This window comes from Amblyomma mixtum, chromosome 9 (assembly GCF_055824585.1).
Source record: "Amblyomma mixtum isolate Tamu chromosome 9, ASM5582458v1, whole genome shotgun sequence".
NCBI classification, from domain to species: domain Eukaryota; kingdom Metazoa; phylum Arthropoda; class Arachnida; order Ixodida; family Ixodidae; genus Amblyomma; species Amblyomma mixtum.
This window is the reverse complement of record NC_143020.1, coordinates 28,712,925-28,733,560: the sequence shown is the minus strand read 5'-3', so window position 1 is coordinate 28,733,560 and position 20,636 is coordinate 28,712,925. Positions and strand designations below refer to the sequence as shown.

At 44.5% G+C, this 20,636-nt stretch overlaps 1 protein-coding gene across 1 annotated transcript in view; it reads right to left on the bottom strand.

Moving 5' to 3' along the window:
• Window positions 1-18,101, bottom strand: part of LOC149328615 (venom metalloproteinase BumaMPs1-like) — a 33,393-nt gene extending 15,292 nt beyond the window's left edge. Inside the window, exons 1-9 of the mRNA XM_089559037.1 lie at window positions 18,053-18,101; window positions 15,884-16,056; window positions 15,138-15,230; window positions 12,896-13,040; window positions 7,011-7,168; window positions 5,883-5,954; window positions 5,682-5,809; window positions 5,546-5,598; window positions 3,258-3,366 (exon numbers count right to left, since the gene is read on the bottom strand). Of these exons, the coding sequence (XP_089415163.1) occupies window positions 3,258-3,366; window positions 5,546-5,598; window positions 5,682-5,809; window positions 5,883-5,954; window positions 7,011-7,168; window positions 12,896-13,040; window positions 15,138-15,230; window positions 15,884-16,056; window positions 18,053-18,101 (980 nt within the window). The remainder of the gene's footprint in view (window positions 1-3,257; window positions 3,367-5,545; window positions 5,599-5,681; window positions 5,810-5,882; window positions 5,955-7,010; window positions 7,169-12,895; window positions 13,041-15,137; window positions 15,231-15,883; window positions 16,057-18,052) is intronic.
• Between the last annotated feature and the right edge of the window lie 2,535 nt (window positions 18,102-20,636).

Here is a 20,636-nt window from a genome sequence, read left to right as displayed (position 1 = left end):
AAAATATAAACTGCCCTGTTGATTGCTGACTACAAGCATATCATACACAAAGTCCGCACTAGTCCCCAGATCACTTTGGGCACATTCTCTAGAAAATCTACCCAAACCAGCATCCATAGCTAATGTGCTCGTTGGCACAAATGAAGACACAGACACGGTCTTCTACTATGTATTACAATGACGCTTTGCTTCATAAAAGTCCCCTTTACAGTGAGCGCTTTATATTTGTCTCATTACGCTTCAACCACCTGTTTTGCACCATAGCTTTCAATTAAAAAGCCAGCGTTTAAGCAAGTCTTGTATTTGTTTAAGCCTTGTTCAGGAGATGTATAAGCGTATGCTAGTGTGTGGTTTCATGTTCATGTGCGTGAGTGCATATGTGCATAGCAGGTAGCTCTGGCTGGCGCTAAAATGTAAAATAAAGCCCCCCATTTTACAACCGGCTTAGTGCCTGCTCGTAAATAACGGCGTGTTATTTGGTCGCACCATATTTTTGCGTCGACACCTTAAGGGCTGAGGTGGCAGAAGTATGGTATTAGCGAACAGTTCAAGCCGTTAGCGGTGTAACGTCGCGTTCCGAGATTGGTGGCCGGGATTTGTTTAGTCTCGGGGGCCTCTCTATTGTGACAACACTACGACTCACTTGCATATTTTAAATTGCACCCTGTAATTCAACGCGTTAGCTATTCTAAAGTTTTTTTGTCAGTTTTGCACCGTCGTCGTCAGCGTCCAACGGTGCAGTGTGCTGCGCACATTGTGAGAAAAACGTTGAATACGGCAGACCTTCTTCACCGCTAATTGCTCGCACACGAGTCCCCTCCTTGATTTGTCAGATTTGCCCCGGGCAGCGCAATCTGCCTTAGCTGCTCAGTGTAGATATCGCTTTCGTTAATAATAAATCGCCCCTTCAAATATAATTATATTTTCAGTGTCGCAGCTCTTCGTAGCGCGTTCAACTCTGTTGCAGCGCCATGTGCATATAGGCGGCGTCCACACCACACACCATGCCATCGCCCCAAGATGCTAAGAGATAAGAGATAAAGAGGAAGTGGCAAGTCAGGGCTGTTAACAGAAGGCTGCTCTCGTTGGCTACCCTGCACTGGGGAAGTAGGGTTAGGGGATGAGTGCGATGCACGTTACTAACGACATGGCGTGTTTATCTTTTTACGGATGCGTCGCCAGCAGTGTCTAGCTCGGTGATCTTGGCAGACCGCCAGGCAGCTGTATGCGTAATAAGAAAGCCGGGAAGAGTATCACGGAGGAGCATGGTGCTCAAGCCGAGGCCAGAAAACTACCGCAATTCATGGTTCTGAAGCCACAGCTAATGTTAAGCATTGGCGGTATGCACTCGTAAACGTCCTGAGATATTTTTTGGCACACAGACTGTTTGCGCCGTTCTCAGTTCTGAAGAAGGCAAATGTTCAAAAGTATTCCCTTCATATGTCATTGCAAACCACTTCTGGTTTATACCTAAATAGGTCAGCCGGTTCGCAGACTATTTAGTGAATCGCATTTGCATCGATATGAAGGAAGAACTAATGCTTGAAATATACTGCAACGTTTTTTCTGCGGTGCAGAATATGTGATGACTAGGCTCTGTACGACGCTACTGTTGTTTGAGTAAGAAGTACTTTCACCTTTGTAACGCTAGATCTAATAGTAAACCTTCAAGCGAATTACAAGATAAATCAGGTTCCAGACGAAAAACACTCGCTTATCTGCTCGGTGTCACAACTGGCCCAACCCGAGAACTTCCTCTACTACTTCTGGCAGCCGAGTACGAGTTCGATCAGTATTTATTTATTTATTTCAAAATACTGCAGGCCTATGTGGCCTAAGCAGGAGGGACAAACAACCTAACGACCCACAGAAGAAACGAAAAAAAGTGAAAGTACTTTTCAGTGTGTCTACAACACCTGTCCGTCTGCACCATCTCGTCAACACAAAAAGCATGTCGCCACCATCGTCATCATCAGCCTGCCTACTCCCACTGAACGACAAAAGGCCTCCCATATATTTATACAGTTGACCCTGCCTGTCTCAGACATGGCTACCTTAACACAACAAAATCTTTAATGGCATCCGCCTACCTAATTGTCTGCCTCCTCCTGCTACTCTAGCCTTTTCTTGGAATTCACTCTATTCCCTTAACGACCATAAGTTATCTCGCCTTCGCATTATATGCCCCTCACAAGAACATTTACACTTCTTGACTTCGGCTACGATATCATTAACTCGCGTTTGTTCCCTGACATACTCCCCTCTCTACCTTCCTCTGAATGTTACACTTAACATTTTCGCTTCCATACCTTCCTACATTCCTTTAAACTTAAGTTAAACTCTTTTCTGTACATTTCATTGTTCTGCCTCATAGGTGCGTACCGGTGACATACAACTGTTGCGTACTTCGCTCATGCGCGATATTGGCAAACCGCCACTCATATCTGAGCGAGTACATGCCAAATGCACTCCACCGCATTCTTATCCTTCTAGCTACTTCTGTCTCGTCAAGATTTGCGATCACTACTTGCACTAAGTAGAAGTATTTTCTCACCAGTTCCAGCGCTTAGCTAAAAATAGTGAACTGCTGTTCCCTTCCGATGCTGTTGGCATTAATTTAGTTTTCTGCATACAAATTTTTAGACCCACGGTTACATTTCCTTGACTATGCCATTGATTATGCGTTCCCATTCATTCCTTGAGTCACTTGGCAAGCAACTGCACCCGCGAATGGCAAATTACTAAGGCATTCTCCATTAACTCTCCTTTCCAACTCCTCCATATAAAAGTATAAGCTACCTGCAGCAACAGGCGGTGAATACAATTGGCGATGTCGTGTATCTAGGCCTCACGCCCTCCTATATTTCAATTCTATTGCTCTCTTTATGGAGGACTATGAAGGTTGTGCAGCCATTATAGACATCTTCCAGCATTATTTACATAACGCTGTTGTACACCCTGATTCCGTAATGCCAGTATGAGTGCTAAAATTTCGACTGTGTGAAATGGTTTCTGATATTTTCTGATTTATATTATATAGGGGTGAGATATTCTTCTCATTTTCCTATCACCAGAAGACCATGACTACTGAATTTGCATGAGTCTATGGAGAATGCATGTTTAGAATAAGAACTGCTTATTAGGCGCCACAGTTCTTCCCCACCCACGCGTCGAATGCCTGAGTGCATTTCACAGTTTCCACTTCACCGTAAATACGCCTAGAAACAAAGCTCTGTAGCAATGAAACAAAGCCTTACAGATGCCCCATTTCGTGTGAAAGGGTGAACATTCCGTTGTAGTATCCAGGCCGATCTTCGCCAAGACCTACGTAGCCATTAGTGCAGAGGCCACCAAGGTAGGCTATGCCTAAACAGAACCAAAAAAGAGCAGAACAAAATATTAATTGAAATAATTGTATGCTTCGCTTGTGCGAAAGATACAGCTGCATACAGAGGAACTTTAGTGCCTACTTATACGAAGTCTTAGCCCTTTAGGCTTCTGTGTACATTATACCCTAGTAACGCGTGTCAAAACTGGCAAAGCTGTTGTTTTCGTGTGGTTTTTGTTTCGACATGAAACTTCTATTTCATGACGCGCGGCTAGAGAGCTATATGGTATAATTCATAACACACTTTCTGCAGAGCACACAGCTACAAAGTACCCGCCCCAGTGGCTCAGTTGTTTTGGCGCTCAGCTTCTGCTGAGCGCCAGTTTTGGCGCTCAAGGTCGTGGGTTTGATTCCGGCTGTGGCGGTCCATTTCGATGGAGGCAAAATAAAAGAAAAACGCTCGTGTGCTGTGAGATGTCAGCGTACGTTAAACAACCGCGGGTGTCTGAATTATTCTGTATTCCCCACTACGGTGTCTCTCTAAGCCGGTATGGCCCTTCGGGTTTTCAATGCCCACAATAGGGCATATTCAAAATCCCGCTAGTGCGCTTTCCCGCATAACAATGTTGTCCCAAACAAGATCGCTGACCATGCGTTTCCAGCTGAAACAAAGCAAGGAAGACTGGTTTTTTGTTTCATCCTTCCAAAATACGTTTCTTACATTCTATCGACACCTTTATCGCCTGTCCTGTAGCCCACGTAGTTCTTTTATAGCGAAGTCGGCCATCTTGTTTGGAGCAACATAGTTATGTGGGAAAGCGCACTTGCGGAATTTTGAATATCCTCTATTGCAATCGCCACTGCATTCTGCTACGAAGTCTAGCTGGAAAGATTACAGCGTAATAAGATGCAGACAACCGATGACACACGAAATTGACCGCCGCCAACGCGACGAGAACGCAATCTTTTTGTGTGTGTGTGTGTGGTCTGTGTCTTCTGGTGCTGTGACTAACTACGCATGTACCAACTAGCCTGAAAAAATTCCTCGAGAAAGCTGAGAAGTGCTCGAGCCCACTTATTACTTGCTAAAGAATTTACCTCCTGATTCAATTCCGAACACTTATGCTCACCAGCCTTTGTATCAACCAGGAAGCAAAAACTGGCTTAAAAAAAGCTCTTCAGTGTTTGTTTTTTTTTTTTATGCCTCCAATACATTCAGCAAGAGTTGTTGACGGGCTAGTTGGCTTCACACTTGTAATGCCATCAAAGGTTATGCGCAAGAAGAAAAAAAAGGCGATGCGAAGACTGTCGTATTTTTTTGTCTTTGATGTTATTACAAGCTTCAGTGTCTTTATGTCTTTATTTCGGAGCGCAGAATAATCGGACATCATCAATATATCTTGCAACTACATCGCTCCTCTTTATAAGCATCTCTAGGAAGTTTGCCGTCATTTATCCTGTATGAACTATTTTAGATCTCACCATCGCAAGGTATGTCATTTATTTCGTCGATTTTTCTAAGCGTGATGCAATCTCGACGTCATATATTCTGGAACATCATTGTGCTCAAAATGTTGTCGCTATGATTAAGGTGCTTATTTTCTTGTTACTCTGCAACCAGTATTGAAAGCAGCTAGAGAGCTCACGTCTTTTCTTCTACCACTAAATGTTGCGCAACGACCGAAAAGCAAGCATGTCAAACGTAAGGGGATACTGAGTGGATATTCATTGTGGTGTGCATCGTTAAACTACGGAATACTTACGGCAAGAATACTACTCTCATTGCAAACGGGTTTTTTTATAAGGTTAATGAGAACAAAAGGCTGGTGCCGTCATCACCGGCTGATTTCGCAACTGAACTGCTCACGTCGACGCTCAATTTTTTGGCACGAACCTCTGAGGCTATCGTACACATCCATTCATTTCCAAAATACAACAACGAGTCCTCCTCGCCGTAGACGGCACGCATTTGAATAGAGTCTCGGAAAATTTTTCAAATTCAATTTCTCAGCCATAAATACATCATTTCGGTCCGGACAAAGGCTAATTTGCCCAAAAAGGGACAGATTATTAATTTTTTCTGGGAACAATAACTCGATAGAGCTGTCCTCAATGTGGATTTAACAAAATAACGCCTCAAACACCTTTTCTTCATTCAAGGAAGGTTTCAATAGAATATTGACATTGAAACAATGATGAGTAAAACATTAAACCCACCTAAGCCACCCGTGCTTATTTTACCATCGGCACCATCCGTGACTACGTCACGCCTGGAAAAAAATACAAATTCATTATACTTCGTATTTTAAACTTACACGCGCTCTATGGGACATGGTGCAGAGAGTACAGTTACCCAGTGAAAAAGAACACAACGTCAGGAGTCCCAAATTCCGACTTCTTCCCATAGGCGTACAGCCTGAATGCACCGAGCGTCTGGGAGTCATGCGTGTATCTACTATTCCCGCGTAGAAATGTCTCGTCCTGTATAAGAAAGACACATTTAAAGAGAAGAAAACATACAATAAAATTTGACCGTGCAATATTATGTGCTTACCCAATTCTGCTCAGTGCCAGTCAGCATGAGCTTCACTTTTGGGTGCTCCATGTCTGAAAACCTTAAGTTTACCTGCGGAAATATGCGTGGAATTCAGAGCCAGGGATTATTACTGTATATTCATCATTATCATAATTAGCCTCACTATGCCCACTGCAGAACAAAGGCCTCTCCCATATCTCTCCAATTCACCCTGTCCTTTGCCAGTTGCGGCCACCGTATCCCCGCCAACTTCTTAAGCTCATCCGCCGACCTAGATTTTTGCCACCCCCTACTACGCTTCCCTTCTCTTGGTATCCACTCCGTTACCCTCAAGGACCAGCGGTTGTCTTTCCTTCGCATTACATGCCCTGCCCAAGCCCTTTTCTTTCTCCTGATTTCTACTAGGATGTCATTAACCCACGTTTGTTGTCTGATTCACTCGGTCTTCTTTCTGTCTCAACATTTCACCTTTCATTTCCTGTCCACCGGTTCCAGCGTTATCCTCAATTTAAGCTACAACCTTTTCGTTAGCCTCCACGTTTCTGCTGCATAGGTGAGCAGCAGTCAGATACAGTATAGCGAACTGTAGGTGTAGTAACAGGTTTCCAACGAGAAGACTACGTCTCATGGGGCAGATTTAAGAACGCCACATAATGAAGGTAAACAGGATTGAGACGACGTTTAAGATAAAAGTTATTCAGACTAACTACAAAACAGTGGCCGTTTCTCGGACAAAAAAAAAGGGTGCGTAAGCTAGTTACGCCCACTCCGATCTCTCAGCTTGCAGCAGGCATAAACATTCTCTTTTTATCGGCTACGTAACTTAGCGCCTTCGATTGTAAATTTCTCAAACTCTTTACTGAGTCGCCCTGCTTCCGAAGTATCTCCATTCCCGATACAACAACGATATTCAAAATCTGAAAACTATTAGTAAATGAAAGAAACACCTGTGTTAGCCAACCCATTTTAGCAATACAATGAGAGAGTGGTCGTCGATGCTCGAAATTCAACACTTCTCAAAAGAAAAGGCTTCACCAGTTAAGATGCTCGTAAGCAAATCTTTTCGCCCAAATGTGTAGGCATCAAGACTGCAGAGCACATGTCTTCCGTTTTGCAAGGGGTTCAGGTGTTATTAGTGACACTTACCGAGTTCAAGGTAACACATAAGTATGTAAGAAACATTTTCGTTTCGTTGAAGTGCGTATGGTGCGGCCTATCTGCAACAATAAACACCTCGATGGTAACCGAAACAGGAGGAGCTGCTGGGGCTTCGTCCCAATCAGATCTCTGTGAGAACTGGCGACCTGAAAATAAAAACCAATTTCTTTTTCGCTTTTTCTTGTCTAACGCAAAGCCACACTTTGAAGAAACGTGTCCTTAAAATTTCACTAACGTTAAGTTAAATCTCACTGTACGTTATTAACGTAAAACTGGATAACAATCAAAGCGAAGAATTAAAATCTAATATTCCAATTATCCACATAATGACAAGAAGTTTTTCAAGAGGACTGAGCTCATGTCTCCTCCTGGACGCCGTATATGAAGAAATACGTCCTTCCTACAATGTAAGGTTATATTGTGAGCCGTCATGGTTAAAACGCACAGCAACATTCATGGTACTCACGATAAACGTCTCTTACACGGTCTAGTTCCAGCGGAAAAAGGTTAACAAACTTGGTGACGTGAAAGTTCATACCTTTTAACTTTCAATTATGACGTATAAAAGTATCGCACCACCACTTTTTTTTTAATCAACAGAAAGTATAGACTTGCTCTGTTAACATTGTGTGCGCCTTCTGAATTATATACTCAGAGGTATTTATTTCAAGTACAAGGATGTCACTTTAACGGGGCCCATCTTTTCATGCCCAATTTAAAAATATCAAGTCCGTCGTCTATCTTGTCGCTGAGAGTAGAGCGATACTCATACCGTGGACAGCACATAATGCAATGTGGGAATTGCGTAGAGCATTCTAGGGCGGCTAATGGACGGTAGTAGCCGCCTCAGTGATTAACTACATTCTTGAGTAGAGTCTGTTTACGGGATGCCGTCAGCCGCTGAGATGCTAATGTTATGCGTAAAATGCCTGCGGCGCGCTTTGTAATTTCGGCTGTACTACGCAAGACAGGCTCGCAGCGTACCTCTGTTGTGGCGCTTGTATCGTTCGCAGAGCGGCAGCCCCGCAGTTGGCGCGCGCGTTATGTTTAGGCTATTTTTAGGAAAATAAAGGCGCAGTAATTGTCTCACTTGTGTGTGTGTGGGAACTTCAACCTCGACGCGAAATAAGGGAGAAAGTGGGTGGGATAGAAGAAAGAGAAAAAGAGGGGCCGTATTCGAGCTCCGGTATAATTTCTACCAGCGGGTAATCTTGATCCCCCCCCCCCCCCCTCCATCGCACAGCCCACATGCGTTTCTTGCATTTCGCCTCCACCGAACAGCGCCAGCCGTGGTCGAGATCGAGCCCGGTACTGTGACTCAGTAGCCGTGCGGCCTAGCTACTGAGCCACCGCGGCAGGCATGGATTGCGTAATGAGCTCCTCCACGCACATCGCTATGGGCGCAAAGGCATCAGCAGGTGGGTTCTACTGGACATAAGATATGTCTTCCAGAAGCTGCAGGAGTAGTGTAGCTCTCAGCGTCTGTAGTGTTTAGCTTACCCCTAGAATATATTTTTGCAATAAAATTTAGACCGTTTGGTTCATGCTCTAAGCCATGCGGGATCACCATTTGTGGCTCTGCCACATCTGGCTTGTCGAAGCTGCTGATGGTTCGGTTTTGCGTCGGCGTTAAACGTAGTCACATGAAAAAGCGTGGCAGCAGACTTAGACAGGATGCACACGTTGGCTATTCCGTGAAGGAAAGAATTAAAGGTATGGTCGAGGGGCGAATATTCTAAAATTTCCTAATCTTACGCAATATCTCAAAAGATCTTGAAATTTGCGCAAGTTGTTCATTCCAAAAAGTTCTAAGCTGACGCCACACCCATGTTCCTTCGCCGCTTTTATGGGGGTAGCGATCCGCGTGACTAGAGTCGACTAAAAGGAGATGGCCCCAGTACGTGCCAAACAGTGCTGGAACTTCTGCCGCCGCCAGACGTATAGTTACGGTAAAAGCCACACAGATGCAATTGCAGTATGTGGTCGCAACCGAATAGTCGACTGTCTACTACAACGTGCCGCCGTCAAATCTTCGTCGACCCATCCCCGGCGATGATTTGTCCTTTTGCTACAGGCGCAAAGAGTGCCACCGATTTCAGCCACCTTTTTTTTTCTACAGGGCAGCGCATTCAACGTTTTTCGCTGCATTCGCACAGTCTCTGGCGCTGTTAAAAGAGCTAGACCTAAAGCCTTCTGATCAGAGGCCTATCAAACAGCCACAGCGTTGACCGAGCGAACAAAAGACGATGATAACAATGACGTCCCACGCTCAATGCAATAGGCTACCAGGCAGAACGCATAACTCGAAACGAAGCGGTGATTGAAGATTGTTGTGAGGTGTCGGGAGCTGAAACTGCCCTAGTTCCGCCGCCAGCAGTTCGATTCATGCTCCGGGCTCAGGCTATTTTTCTCCCGTACATTCCGACTAAGTTTCATGGCATTTCTCATAGATTCGCCTTCATGTTTAGTGTAAGTGTCAGCCTCTCATTCGGCTTCAGGTTCATGGTAGTGTCTGGGCGATGTTCGCCATTATTTGCGAAGAGTTGGAACTGAAGATATTTGACTCGCTTTCCTGCCTTGACGCTGGTGGCCTCCAGAATGTGCTTTTGGACTCGGAACAAAACTGATGACTGAAGCGCACTGAATATTTGTCTTTCTAGGATGATTTCCAACACATTGCTGCTTCCTGATCACATTCCTGGAGCCCGAAAGAATCCTTCAGTCTTGCAAATAGTTCTACATTCTGCGCCGAAGGAAACGAAGCACCTCTATTTGTGAGAAGCGCAGCAATTACATGATATTAACGCTCATTTTGTTCCTACATTATGCATGGTACCGAATAACAAAACAATGGTAAAAGATTTGCTATGAAAACTTCATGGCCTAATTTTCGTCGTTTGTCGGCCCTACAAAGACATCCGACACTCGATGACATTGCTAAAGAAATGGCTTTATGTACTTATATACGCAATATTACACAGCAGCAGTGCTCGGATACTCTTCATTGCAGTCGGCCAAGCCGACCACCCAAGGCATGTGAACCCACGTTCAAAACTTCGGGAACTCGCGGGCATTGAACCCGCTTCCACAGCCAGTAACAACGCTTGGAACAGTGAGACAGCGGAAAGGAGAGTCTCAGCAGGCAAGTGGCACTGAGCTTATATCCTCGCCACAGTTTCAGGAACCAATTATTAAGTAGTAAACCTTGGCGTCATGTCGCTTTTCACGAATTTTACTCGTTCAAAGTGACCAACCCCCCCCTCCCCCCTCGAGTTGGCCTTAGGTCTCCTGACCATTTAGGGAATGTTGGCGCTATGACCTTGCTGTTCTTGCACGCAGAATTTGATAACAAAAAAAAGTATTTAAGAAGGACCATTGCAACTGCTCCTGGCCGTCGTGGGAAGACACGAATAAAGGACCACGCAGTTGTCCGGGGCTGCGACAGCTACTTATCAGACTGATTAACCAAAGTCGCGTATGTGCTCCTCCCTTCATGTATACGATTGTGAAAAAAGGTATGAACAAGTATAGCTAAGCACCGGCCCATGCACTGGGCCTACAGGCCGCCACCTTTGAAATATCATCTTCCTAACACAGATTCTTTCGCTTTTACTTCAGCAACCTTGCACACCATCATGAAGACGTGGCATCTTCAACTCTAACACGTGCATTCCATTGTGTATCAAAATGTGGTATCTAGTGCTTCTTCGTTGGCGAATGCATTAGAAGAGTATTAAGCGATGTGTGTATAGAAGCTGGAAAGCGTAAACTGGTCAGTCTCCAATTTTGGGCTCAAAGGTATATGCAGAGCACTAAGCAAGGTTAACACTAAAGGGACAAGAAATGCAACATTAACTTCCTAGGAGCATAGGCGGACAAGCAGTGATGACAGTGCTCGGGCGCCAAAGTCACGACACTGCGACGACAAGCCCGCAGTTTCTTATGGCAGAAGCACCATGAGCTATGCAATTTTTGGAAGCTTTAAGACACCGCCCCTCCCTACTCCTACCCCGCACAAATGTAGCGGCAAGTTTCTCAAGTAATCATTTCAAAGGGACCCCAGAGCCGTGCAGCAAGATGGCGACGCCTTTATATTTACACTTCTTGTACAAGGCAAATGCCAGCGTAGTAAGCTTAACTCTGCTAGAAAGGCAATACATTTCAATGTCGCTGTGGTGAACTTCAGCGCGCGCAAGCTTAAGGTTAGAAGAGACAGCTTTTGACAGCTCCAAAGCAGGAATCTCCTGCATGTATTGTCGTCACCTTAATTTAGCCTGTGCCATTGACCTCGTGTTTGTCGTTTTTAGGAACTAGTGCTTTAAACCTGGGCTTTTTCTACTATCTCATGCGTGCACGCACCTTTAAGTATTATGATTTTTTCCAGTTATGCAGCACGTTTTCTTTGTTATAACACCTACTGCCTGAAGAGCACATGCCTCTGAGGAGAAATCGGTGGTCCTTAGCTCCTCCGAGATTAAAGGAACACTTCCAAGCAGATTAGCGTACATGTAGTGAGAGTTTTGGGCTGCTAAGAAAATTACGGCATTCATATCTTCATTATCTTTATCACCAGCCTGATTACGCCCACAACAGGAGAAGAGCCTCTGCCTTGTGTCTCCAATTAGCCCTGTCCTTTGCAAGCTGCGGCCAGCCTGTTCTCGCAAAGTTTTTAATCTCATCCACCCACCTAATTTTCTGCCGCCCCTCCTATACTTACCTTATCTTATAATTCAGTTCATTACACTTAACGACCATCGGTCATCTTTCCTTTGATTTACACCCTCTGCACAAGCCCATTTCTTCCTTACTGATTTCTCACCAATGTTCGATATGCGCCTGCCTTCTAATACTTCGAGCGCTGATCGTTGTACCGGCGGTACCCCTCCGAAGCCGGTCAATTTTACTGTTCAAATAATTAGCTGGATAAAGCAGGTAAAGTGTTGCGGTAACAGAGTAAGAGCAGAAATAAAATATTTCCTCATGGTCGTAAGCGAGGAGAAAGCATTAAGAAGACTGCCGCAAGTGACATGTTAGCACGCAAGCAGTTCAAGTGGAGGGCAATGCGCAACAGGACCATTAAGTTGAGTGACCGTTGATTTGTTTTCAAAAACCTCTCGTTTTAGTTGAACCGAAAGTCGCTTGCTCGGTGCACTGTAGAGCGCTTAGAAACGACCGGCTGTCCGCTACCTTAGTGGGCGCTGTTGGCTTTCAGTGCGTTCATATAAGGAGATGACCGTTCCTCAACTCGCCATTCACGCTTAGCATCTCCCATGTGAGTCATTCCCTTTTATTCACGTCCGAAATCCACGCCAAGGTTTCCGTTCCCCTACCTTTCGAAAAATATTTATCAGTCCATATAACCTGTTTCAGCGATGCGTTTCCAAAGAAAACTCCAACATACACTAGACGCGTCCTCGGCCCGTTACGCAAAACTATACCAATTATAGTAAGCCCAAGTTAACTTCTAATCACCTATGGTGGCGCAGCGAGGTCAGCTTGTCTTGCCTTCCTCGTTGATAGTCAAGTAACGTGGCACATAATATATAAAACATAACACAGGAGGACGGAATAGAGCTAGCTGTCCCCTCCACGAGTAATTTATAGGGCCCTTCACATCATGTATACATTTTGTTCTAGTTTTCATACTCGACTTTTTGCTTGATGCTATAAATGAACGGCGTCCCTGTCCTCAGGAGGCTGCCTTGTACTTCTTCCCGCAATGCAATTGAAAACAACATACTAGCAATGTCAACACGTTCCTCACACAGAATACCGCTCCCTGTGAAAACTTACAGCCACTGAACGTTTTCGGTAAATGCGTTGCACCAAGTGTTGGACTACATTCAGTGTAACGACACCTTATAACACCACGCACGTACTTTCCTCGGGGAGGGTGAGAACTTTGTCGCTCATCTCGTTGCGCTCAATCTCGTGTATCATATGTGGGACCAGCCCAGATTCCGAACGTTCCATTGTAGGCAGAGGATGGATCCTGTGGTTAGGTCCCACAACGCCTTCCTGAAAAAAAAGCAATCGTCACGATTAGAGCTCGGTTCGACTCAGTGGCGTAGCCAGAAATTTTGTTCGGGCGGGGGCTCATGTACAGCGCGGTATCTTCATAGAATTTGTGGAGGGATGAAACGCAATAATAATAACTACACTGCCATACTGACAATGCCATTGTGTAATAGATAACGCTACGTACTCTCTAGACAAGTGAGATATGTGTTTTTTTTAAAAAAGAATGCATTCTCATGTCTTAAAATCGTGGCATACATAACTGATACCAATGTTTCCATGTTTTTCGAGGGGGGGGGGGAGGCCTCATAAGCATCCCCCCCCCCCCCCGGCTACGCCCCTGGTTCGACTGTCTGATAAAATTTGCGCCATATTAAACAAAGAAATCTCCAAGGCTCCTTGATATTCCTTGCCTGGACATTCCGATACTCCCGACAGGTATTCCGTTACTGGCTGACCGGTAATTTCATCCCACCTTTTAAAGAAAATAACATCTGTCAGGCCCACAGATAAGGAGGCAAATGTCTAGAAGCCGATAGCAGCACCAACAAATATGTGATCCAATGTTGGAAACAAACTGCAAATTGCCGGGCTAAAAGTGGCAAGGTGCGAAGGTTTAAGACCCTACAGGTGGTGTCTCCAAAGTATGTAGTGCTCTTTCAAGTGGCAAAGCACATCACTGTCGTAGACATGGTCTTCCGGAGAGTCTTTTCGATTCAAAATGTGCGGCTGACTCAAGCCCCGTCCTTTAAGTTTTCCCGTTTTTCTAACAAATTTTCAGGCGCATTTGCTGTCGCAAAACAGCGCACGATCACATGCACCTCTCAAAGGAAGATATTTGAGGCAACGAATGTAACAACTCTGGGGCTGCGGATCTAATGCGGAGTACTCCTGAATAAAAAGTCTGATTAAGATAGGTTGGATGTAATTTTGACAGGTATGACGACGTCTTCAGAAAACTGGCTCCTTCAGGTTAACCATGCAAAAAACGAAGATCAATACTTTAAACACGAGTTTGTTAAAAAGTGATATATTGCAGGCGCTTCACAGCTCATATTCGGAAGACCAGCTTTGGCTGGTGAGTCGAACAAGAGGGGCGGCAAAAGCCAATGGACTCCTTGAATGAGAACCCACCCAACTAACTGCGATTTTATCGATGCACTAAATGTTTTCTCACTCACTGATTGCGGGCAAAGGCTTCGTCCTATGGGAGCCCCAAAGATTCTACAAACCTCTCCTGTCCTTCGATGGCACGTTTTTTATTTCAGTGTTATCCAACTCAACCGAGGTGCTTCTCTTGCATTACTCAGCATGACATTTTTTTATTGGACAAGTTTTAAGGAACGTGCAGGGAAAGGCGCCACAAGGCTACGAGGGCACACTAAGGCAGGACACAAGGAGCGCTCGAAGAAGACCACACTGAATAGCTCTGCCGTAGTGGAGAGCTTCCTCCCTTGTCTTTCTACACCTACACTCCCGAATTCCTTTGCTACGGCTGCTCATGAACATGGGGAATGAAATGCCTCCAGTTTCAGCCTTACTGGCACCAGAGGAATCGCTAATGTAGAAAAAACGTAGTATGAGAACGACCCAAGAACCTCCTTTAATAGGGCTCAAGTTGACGGCCTACTGTTCCTCGGGAAGCGCCAAAATGCACGCTAATATTATGATTCTGCTTAACTATTAGGTACCGGTGGATATTTTACTAACTAAAGTGCCAACTACAACAATAAGCTATATGATTTTAAATTACAAATTGCGACTGTCAGTGAAAATTCTCAAAAAAGGCCCTTACGACCGCCGTTATTACTTTCTCCTGAGGTATGAAGACTGTTTTTGCGTTGTTTAACGCTCGCCACGAAACGGCCTGCGATATGGAGGAAAGATGGCCGCCGAGAATGCAGGGCCGTTGATGTTACCACTTTGGCAGTCGCAAAGCACTGTGCGCTGAATTCTGTGCCATTTCATCCAAGCCACTTTGGAAAGCAGCACCGAATAAGAGTCCGCCGTTTTAACTGCGACAGAACAAACTTACTATTGTAATTGGCGTGTCAAAATAATATTTTCCGAAATAGTTTTACAGATCTAAAGCCTTACCAGTTCGACACTCTTGCCTGTGGCTTTGAGTGAAACGGTCGCCATCTTCTCTGCGTCCTGATAAAGGTTCCGGTTGATCTCTTCTCCGTCGTACTGGAAGCAATGTGGAAGCGTGCTGAGACAGGTTAACCACACGAACTAGTTGGATCGTATCAAGCACATTTAAACTTGTGACAAAAACGGGAACACAAGAAGACGTAAACACGACAGCGTTGGATATCTTTTGTATCTTTTATAGTACATAGCAATGGGTCAAGTTTTATAGCGACTGAAATTCTGCGCTTATGCATTATGCAGCGCTCACCGTATTCGCAAATAGAACAACCGCAATGGAGACCTATCGCTGTATTTTGAAGCACATGGCTGGGTCGGAAAGGCGGGGTTGAGCAACAATGTAATGCGCACATCGACCAAATTGCGTTGCAAATATGGCATCCTACCCCTCATACAACGAACTTTTGCACTGAGGCCTCAGAGCCGAATGGTTACGATAACGTTGTGTGTACAGAGGCACGAAGTAGAGCTGGCAAAAAAACGTAAAGTTTAATAGTATTCCGCGATATGTTGAGACAAGGCTCTTGACTGTTTGACAAATTATATTCAAGTGCTTCTCGTCAGTTTTTGCACTGAAATTTCTATACAGCTTACGTTGACTTCGGTCTGTTCTATTACGTACATCTCCGGTGATGTCACTTAATATGGTGCAGTCCTTCTCAGTAATGAAAAAGCCTAATATCTATACTCACAAACTTGGTCGAAGGGCGTCCGTTTTCCTGTGTAAGAACACGCATCCTGGGTGCCGCCACAGATGCTCCTTCCAAGTTGAGCGTCAGCTCATCGTGTAGGTGCAGGACCATCTTGCCGTCCGCGGAACGCTCCTCGAGAAGGCGAGGGTAGACCAGCCTCGGCTGCTGAAGGCCTGCAGAGAATTTTGAATATAGCTAAAAACCCGGAGGCTGCTTTTTACGCTTAGATAACAGTGAGGCTTTTGCATCCAGTACGCGGCGCTTACATGAATTATACATGTCGCCTATTTCCACTCCGGGACAACCATTCCTCTGGCCACGCAGATTACTTAAACGCACTATTTATTACCAACACACATTGGCAATTTCACGAGAACATATCTAAAACTAAATGATATCACAAAACAAATTAATGCTAGAAAAGGTTTTTCTCTATATTTCTTGCTTGCAAGCACAATTAACTTATCTTGAAGTTCCACTTCAGATGTCCAGCTACTTATTTTTTTTATTCTTAGCCGTAATTGGTATTCATTCCATTAACAAACCGACATTTACGACCCCATATACTGGCCCATTAGGGGCCGCAACTTTCTTCAATTACTCTTTCACATTTCGCTGACAAGCTCTCATGAATGTCAAGGATCTAAACTTAATCGCAGTAGCCGCAGCAAAGAAGGTCTGGAATACTATCAATACGAGCCCGCGTCGCTTGCAGCACCAATTTTTCCCTCGTTTTTTATTGCTATGGGGACTAGGTGGTGCGGTAAAGAGGAGCTGTGCAAGTGATACAGCTGCCCATCAGTTCTTCCAGACACGCGATTGATGTACGCTTCATAATGGCGACGAAGGTCTTCACTCTGCTGAAAATGGAGCGATAGGGAAAAAGTGTGATGACAAGCATAGGATTAAACCAAACTTCAACAGCACCAGGCGCTCTCATGCGCTCTCATGCCGTCAACGGCGGTACGCGTAGTGACGTAATGCTACCCCTGTGTTGAAGGAATTGCCACCACAGGTTCACCTGAGCTCAACAAACTGGTTGAAACAGCTCAGTCAAGCGAACACCTTCAATCACGATTGGTGTGTATGAACAGAAAAACGCTACAAAGTCTGCATAAGCTAATAATTGGAGCTCAAATTCAAGGATTCGAAAACCTCGAATAGCACTATTAGGCGGATTGCTCAAACGTAGCTCATGTAAGTAAACAGTAAAAATAGGCGGTGATAATCAATACGCTTTTGTGACGCAGGAAAATGCGGACACAAATATTGAAGGACGACGGTCAACAATCAAGGAGAAGAGCTCCAGCAGTAGCAACGCCATATTCTTTTCTAGACAACTGAGAAAACATTGACGTGTTTTACAGGTGAGAGGCACAATCAAATCCCTTAGCAAGGTTACTTTTAAGCACAGACAGACCTTCCGCACAGTTCGCGGTAAACTACAACGCATCTGAGGCAATGTGTACGTTCGTTTGAATGGAACGACCCCACAAGCAACATGTCTGCTGAGTTTTATTTGGCGCGCCACATTGCAAACGCAAACCTTACAACAATTCGCCAAAAGGTTCGCTACAATCTCAGAGTCTAGATTGAATAGCGTGAGAGCCTATAGCCCTGCACACATCTCAATTTTTTACCGCTCATTTTTCGTGCTTAAACAATAGGTCTTCTTGGCACAGCTGCCGTATGACGGTTCAACGTATACATACAGGTAAGGTGCGGTAAGAATGTTTTGAACAATAGTTTGTGTGTTTTGAACAATACCTTTCTTTAAGATAATTACATCCATAATTTTCTCTTTGCCTTCAGTAGACAGTAAACAGGTCATGTGTGTCCAGCGGTGTGCGACTTCTAGGTCTAGCTGAAAAAGTCATTTCCTCCTCCGGAGCAGTTAACACGATGCGAAAGGTCACAGTGCGTTGTTTTCATGAACAGAGCAAAATTTCTTGAATGTGCTATGAAAGCCGACAAAAAAAGCTGCAAGAGAGGATTGTTTCGGGGCAATCGCGCTTAAGTACCCCCTGGTTGATTCTGCGGGCACAAGGAAGCCAGCCGATAGTTACGTTTAAATACACGACTTCTGGCACTGCAACCAGAGGAATGACAAGAAACACGCGATGTTAACTGAGCAGGAACGAGAAAACGCAAGTTTCTTTTTACACTTACCTTGAGCAGCCGCAGCAACTAGTAGTACGAACACGCTTGTGGTACTCATGGTGGTAAAGACGGCGGTCTCGACGAATTGATCTCCCGGACTGAATCCCTTATAAGCAGTCGCGTAAGACCAACGAAGTATTAAGTTCCTTGACACGCTTTGTGACATTCTAAAATCTGACAAGGTCGCACTCCTTTTAACCGAAAAGGTTTGTCAGTATGATATCGTAGGCCATACGTCTGCGTAGCTCTCGCGTACACAGTGACGTCCAGGTCGGGGAAAATGGAACAACCACCGCTAAGTGCATCCTGATATTTTCCTTTTTTCCTGGGAACTCTTTTCAAGAAAAGCATACAAGCAGAAGTAGTCGTGAGACCTTTCTTTTCGGCAGCACTTTGCCTGGACAAATTTTGTAACACCTCATCATTTTAAGGCCATAAAAGTACGTCTCTTCAGCAGTGGAATAAATAAATATTAACCCACTCTTATTTCTTATGCGGCCTTACAAAGCGAATATGGTGCTGTGTCATAAGTCGCTTGAAAGACGGCATCTAAGACACATCAAGGTGCCCATAGCAGCTGAGTTATGAAACAAGTTGTGGCAGTTACAGAAAGGGGCAGGCCGCTGGCTCCATATCACGTTGACAGCGCACGTTTTGAAACCGACTTATATGTGTTTCGGAGGTCTTGACCTAGCGTCCTCACCAGCAAAGCAGTATGGCAGCTTACGCTGTCAGAGAGTTCCTGTAATTGGCATACCAGGGCATGCATTTCAAAGAAAAGGTCGACAAAGAATTTTGTTCAGTCCGAATGGTACTGTATTTTTTATTTCATAGGAAGTGAAAATCATAATGGCGATATTCTTTAGCAATTCTTCAGAACTGATCTCTTTGAGATTTTCATGACCATTTTAAGGCTTCTTGTGTAACACAAAAAAAGCCTGCTTCTGGCGTTTAAGGATTTTATATTACTTTTGAAATATGATGGAATCGTTTGGAAACATGAAGGCTAAACAGTACTGAGCAACAAGTCTCTGTCTACCTCAGCACAGACATTTTGGAAAAAGTCGTAATGCGTCAGCATTCATCCGTCAAAATGCACCCGACAGGAGTTAGCGAATTGGTCAAATTTTAAAGCTAAAGCGTTACTGGCCCAGTCAATCTAGGATCACTGGCGCCGCAATTTGACCTTCAAGTGGAGGAGCGGTGGTATGGCAGTCGCGTGACATATCATTGTGGCTTATGACGCGAAGCCTGTCAGTCAATAGCAATACTCGGCCGCGAAATTGACTACTTATAGGGAGAGAAAACGAAAAATGCTTACAATAAATCAAACAGAATGCGAACAACACAATACAAAGCACTAAGCAGTTAGAAACAAGAATTTTCGTAATGGCACATAAATGAAAAATATGCAGCGCACAGTTAGACTTATTAATAAGAAATAAATAATAATAAGTAATTATTTTTAATAAGGGGCGCAGCCTACGCGCCTACATCCAACCTTGAAGAGAAGATTGTTGAAACCATCTATGAAGACGACGAATCGGCAATGAACAAAATAAAATCGCAGTACATTGTACTAATGGGTGGCTCGAACGAAGGTAGGCAAGAAGCTGGCCGGAGACCAGGCGGTAGCCGACTATGCCATAGGCTTCAGGAAAAGCAGGGGGGAGTTGGCGGTAGAGTTCAGAGAGAGAAATAATTTAAGTATCGTGAATACCTTCTTCCGTAAGCGAAAAAACAGGAAGTGGACGTGGAAAAGCCCCAATTGTGAGACAAAAAATGCGCTCACCCTGGTTTCGTGCAGGATGTGGAGGTCCTGGGAAAGGCGGGTTGTAGCAACCACAAAATGGTAAGGTCTCGAACTAGCTTACTCCTGAAGAAGTAATGAAGGAAATTAGCGAAACGCAAGCCCATTAACGAGTTAGTGGTTGGAGGGAAAGTAGAGAAATTCAGGATATCGCTACAGAACAGGCGTTTGGCTCTGACTGAGGAAGGCGATCTTAATGTTTAAACAACTGACCATATTCGCACACCTATCATTACGGATTGCGCGGTAGAAGTTTGCGGTAGGATGGTTCTACAGGACAGCGGCAAGCTACCTCAGGAGACAAAAAATCTGACTAACAAACGCCGCATCATAAAAGCATCTAACCCTACGGACAGAACAGAACTGGCAGAGCTATCAAAGTTAAAAAATAAGCGCAAGGCAGCCGACATAAGGAAGTTTAATATGGAGAAAATTGAGCATGCTGTCAGGAAAGGAGGTTGCCTAAAAGCATTGAAGGGAAAACAAGGAATAGGTAAAAACCAGATGTGTGCGCTAAGGGACAAAGAGGGCAATAGCAATAGCAATATAGATAAGATAGTTAAAATAGCCGAAGAGTTTCAGAAATCTATACAATAGCCAATGTAAAGAACGTTAATAGAGAGACAGTAGCACACAACAGCGGGACATCTCACCACTAACGAAAGAGGAAGTAAAGAAAGCCTTTGAAGCAATGTAAAGGGGAAAGCAGCTGCTGCGGATCAGATAACAGCAGATCTGTTGAAGGATACAGGTGGTATTGTGCTAGAAAAATTAGATACCCCC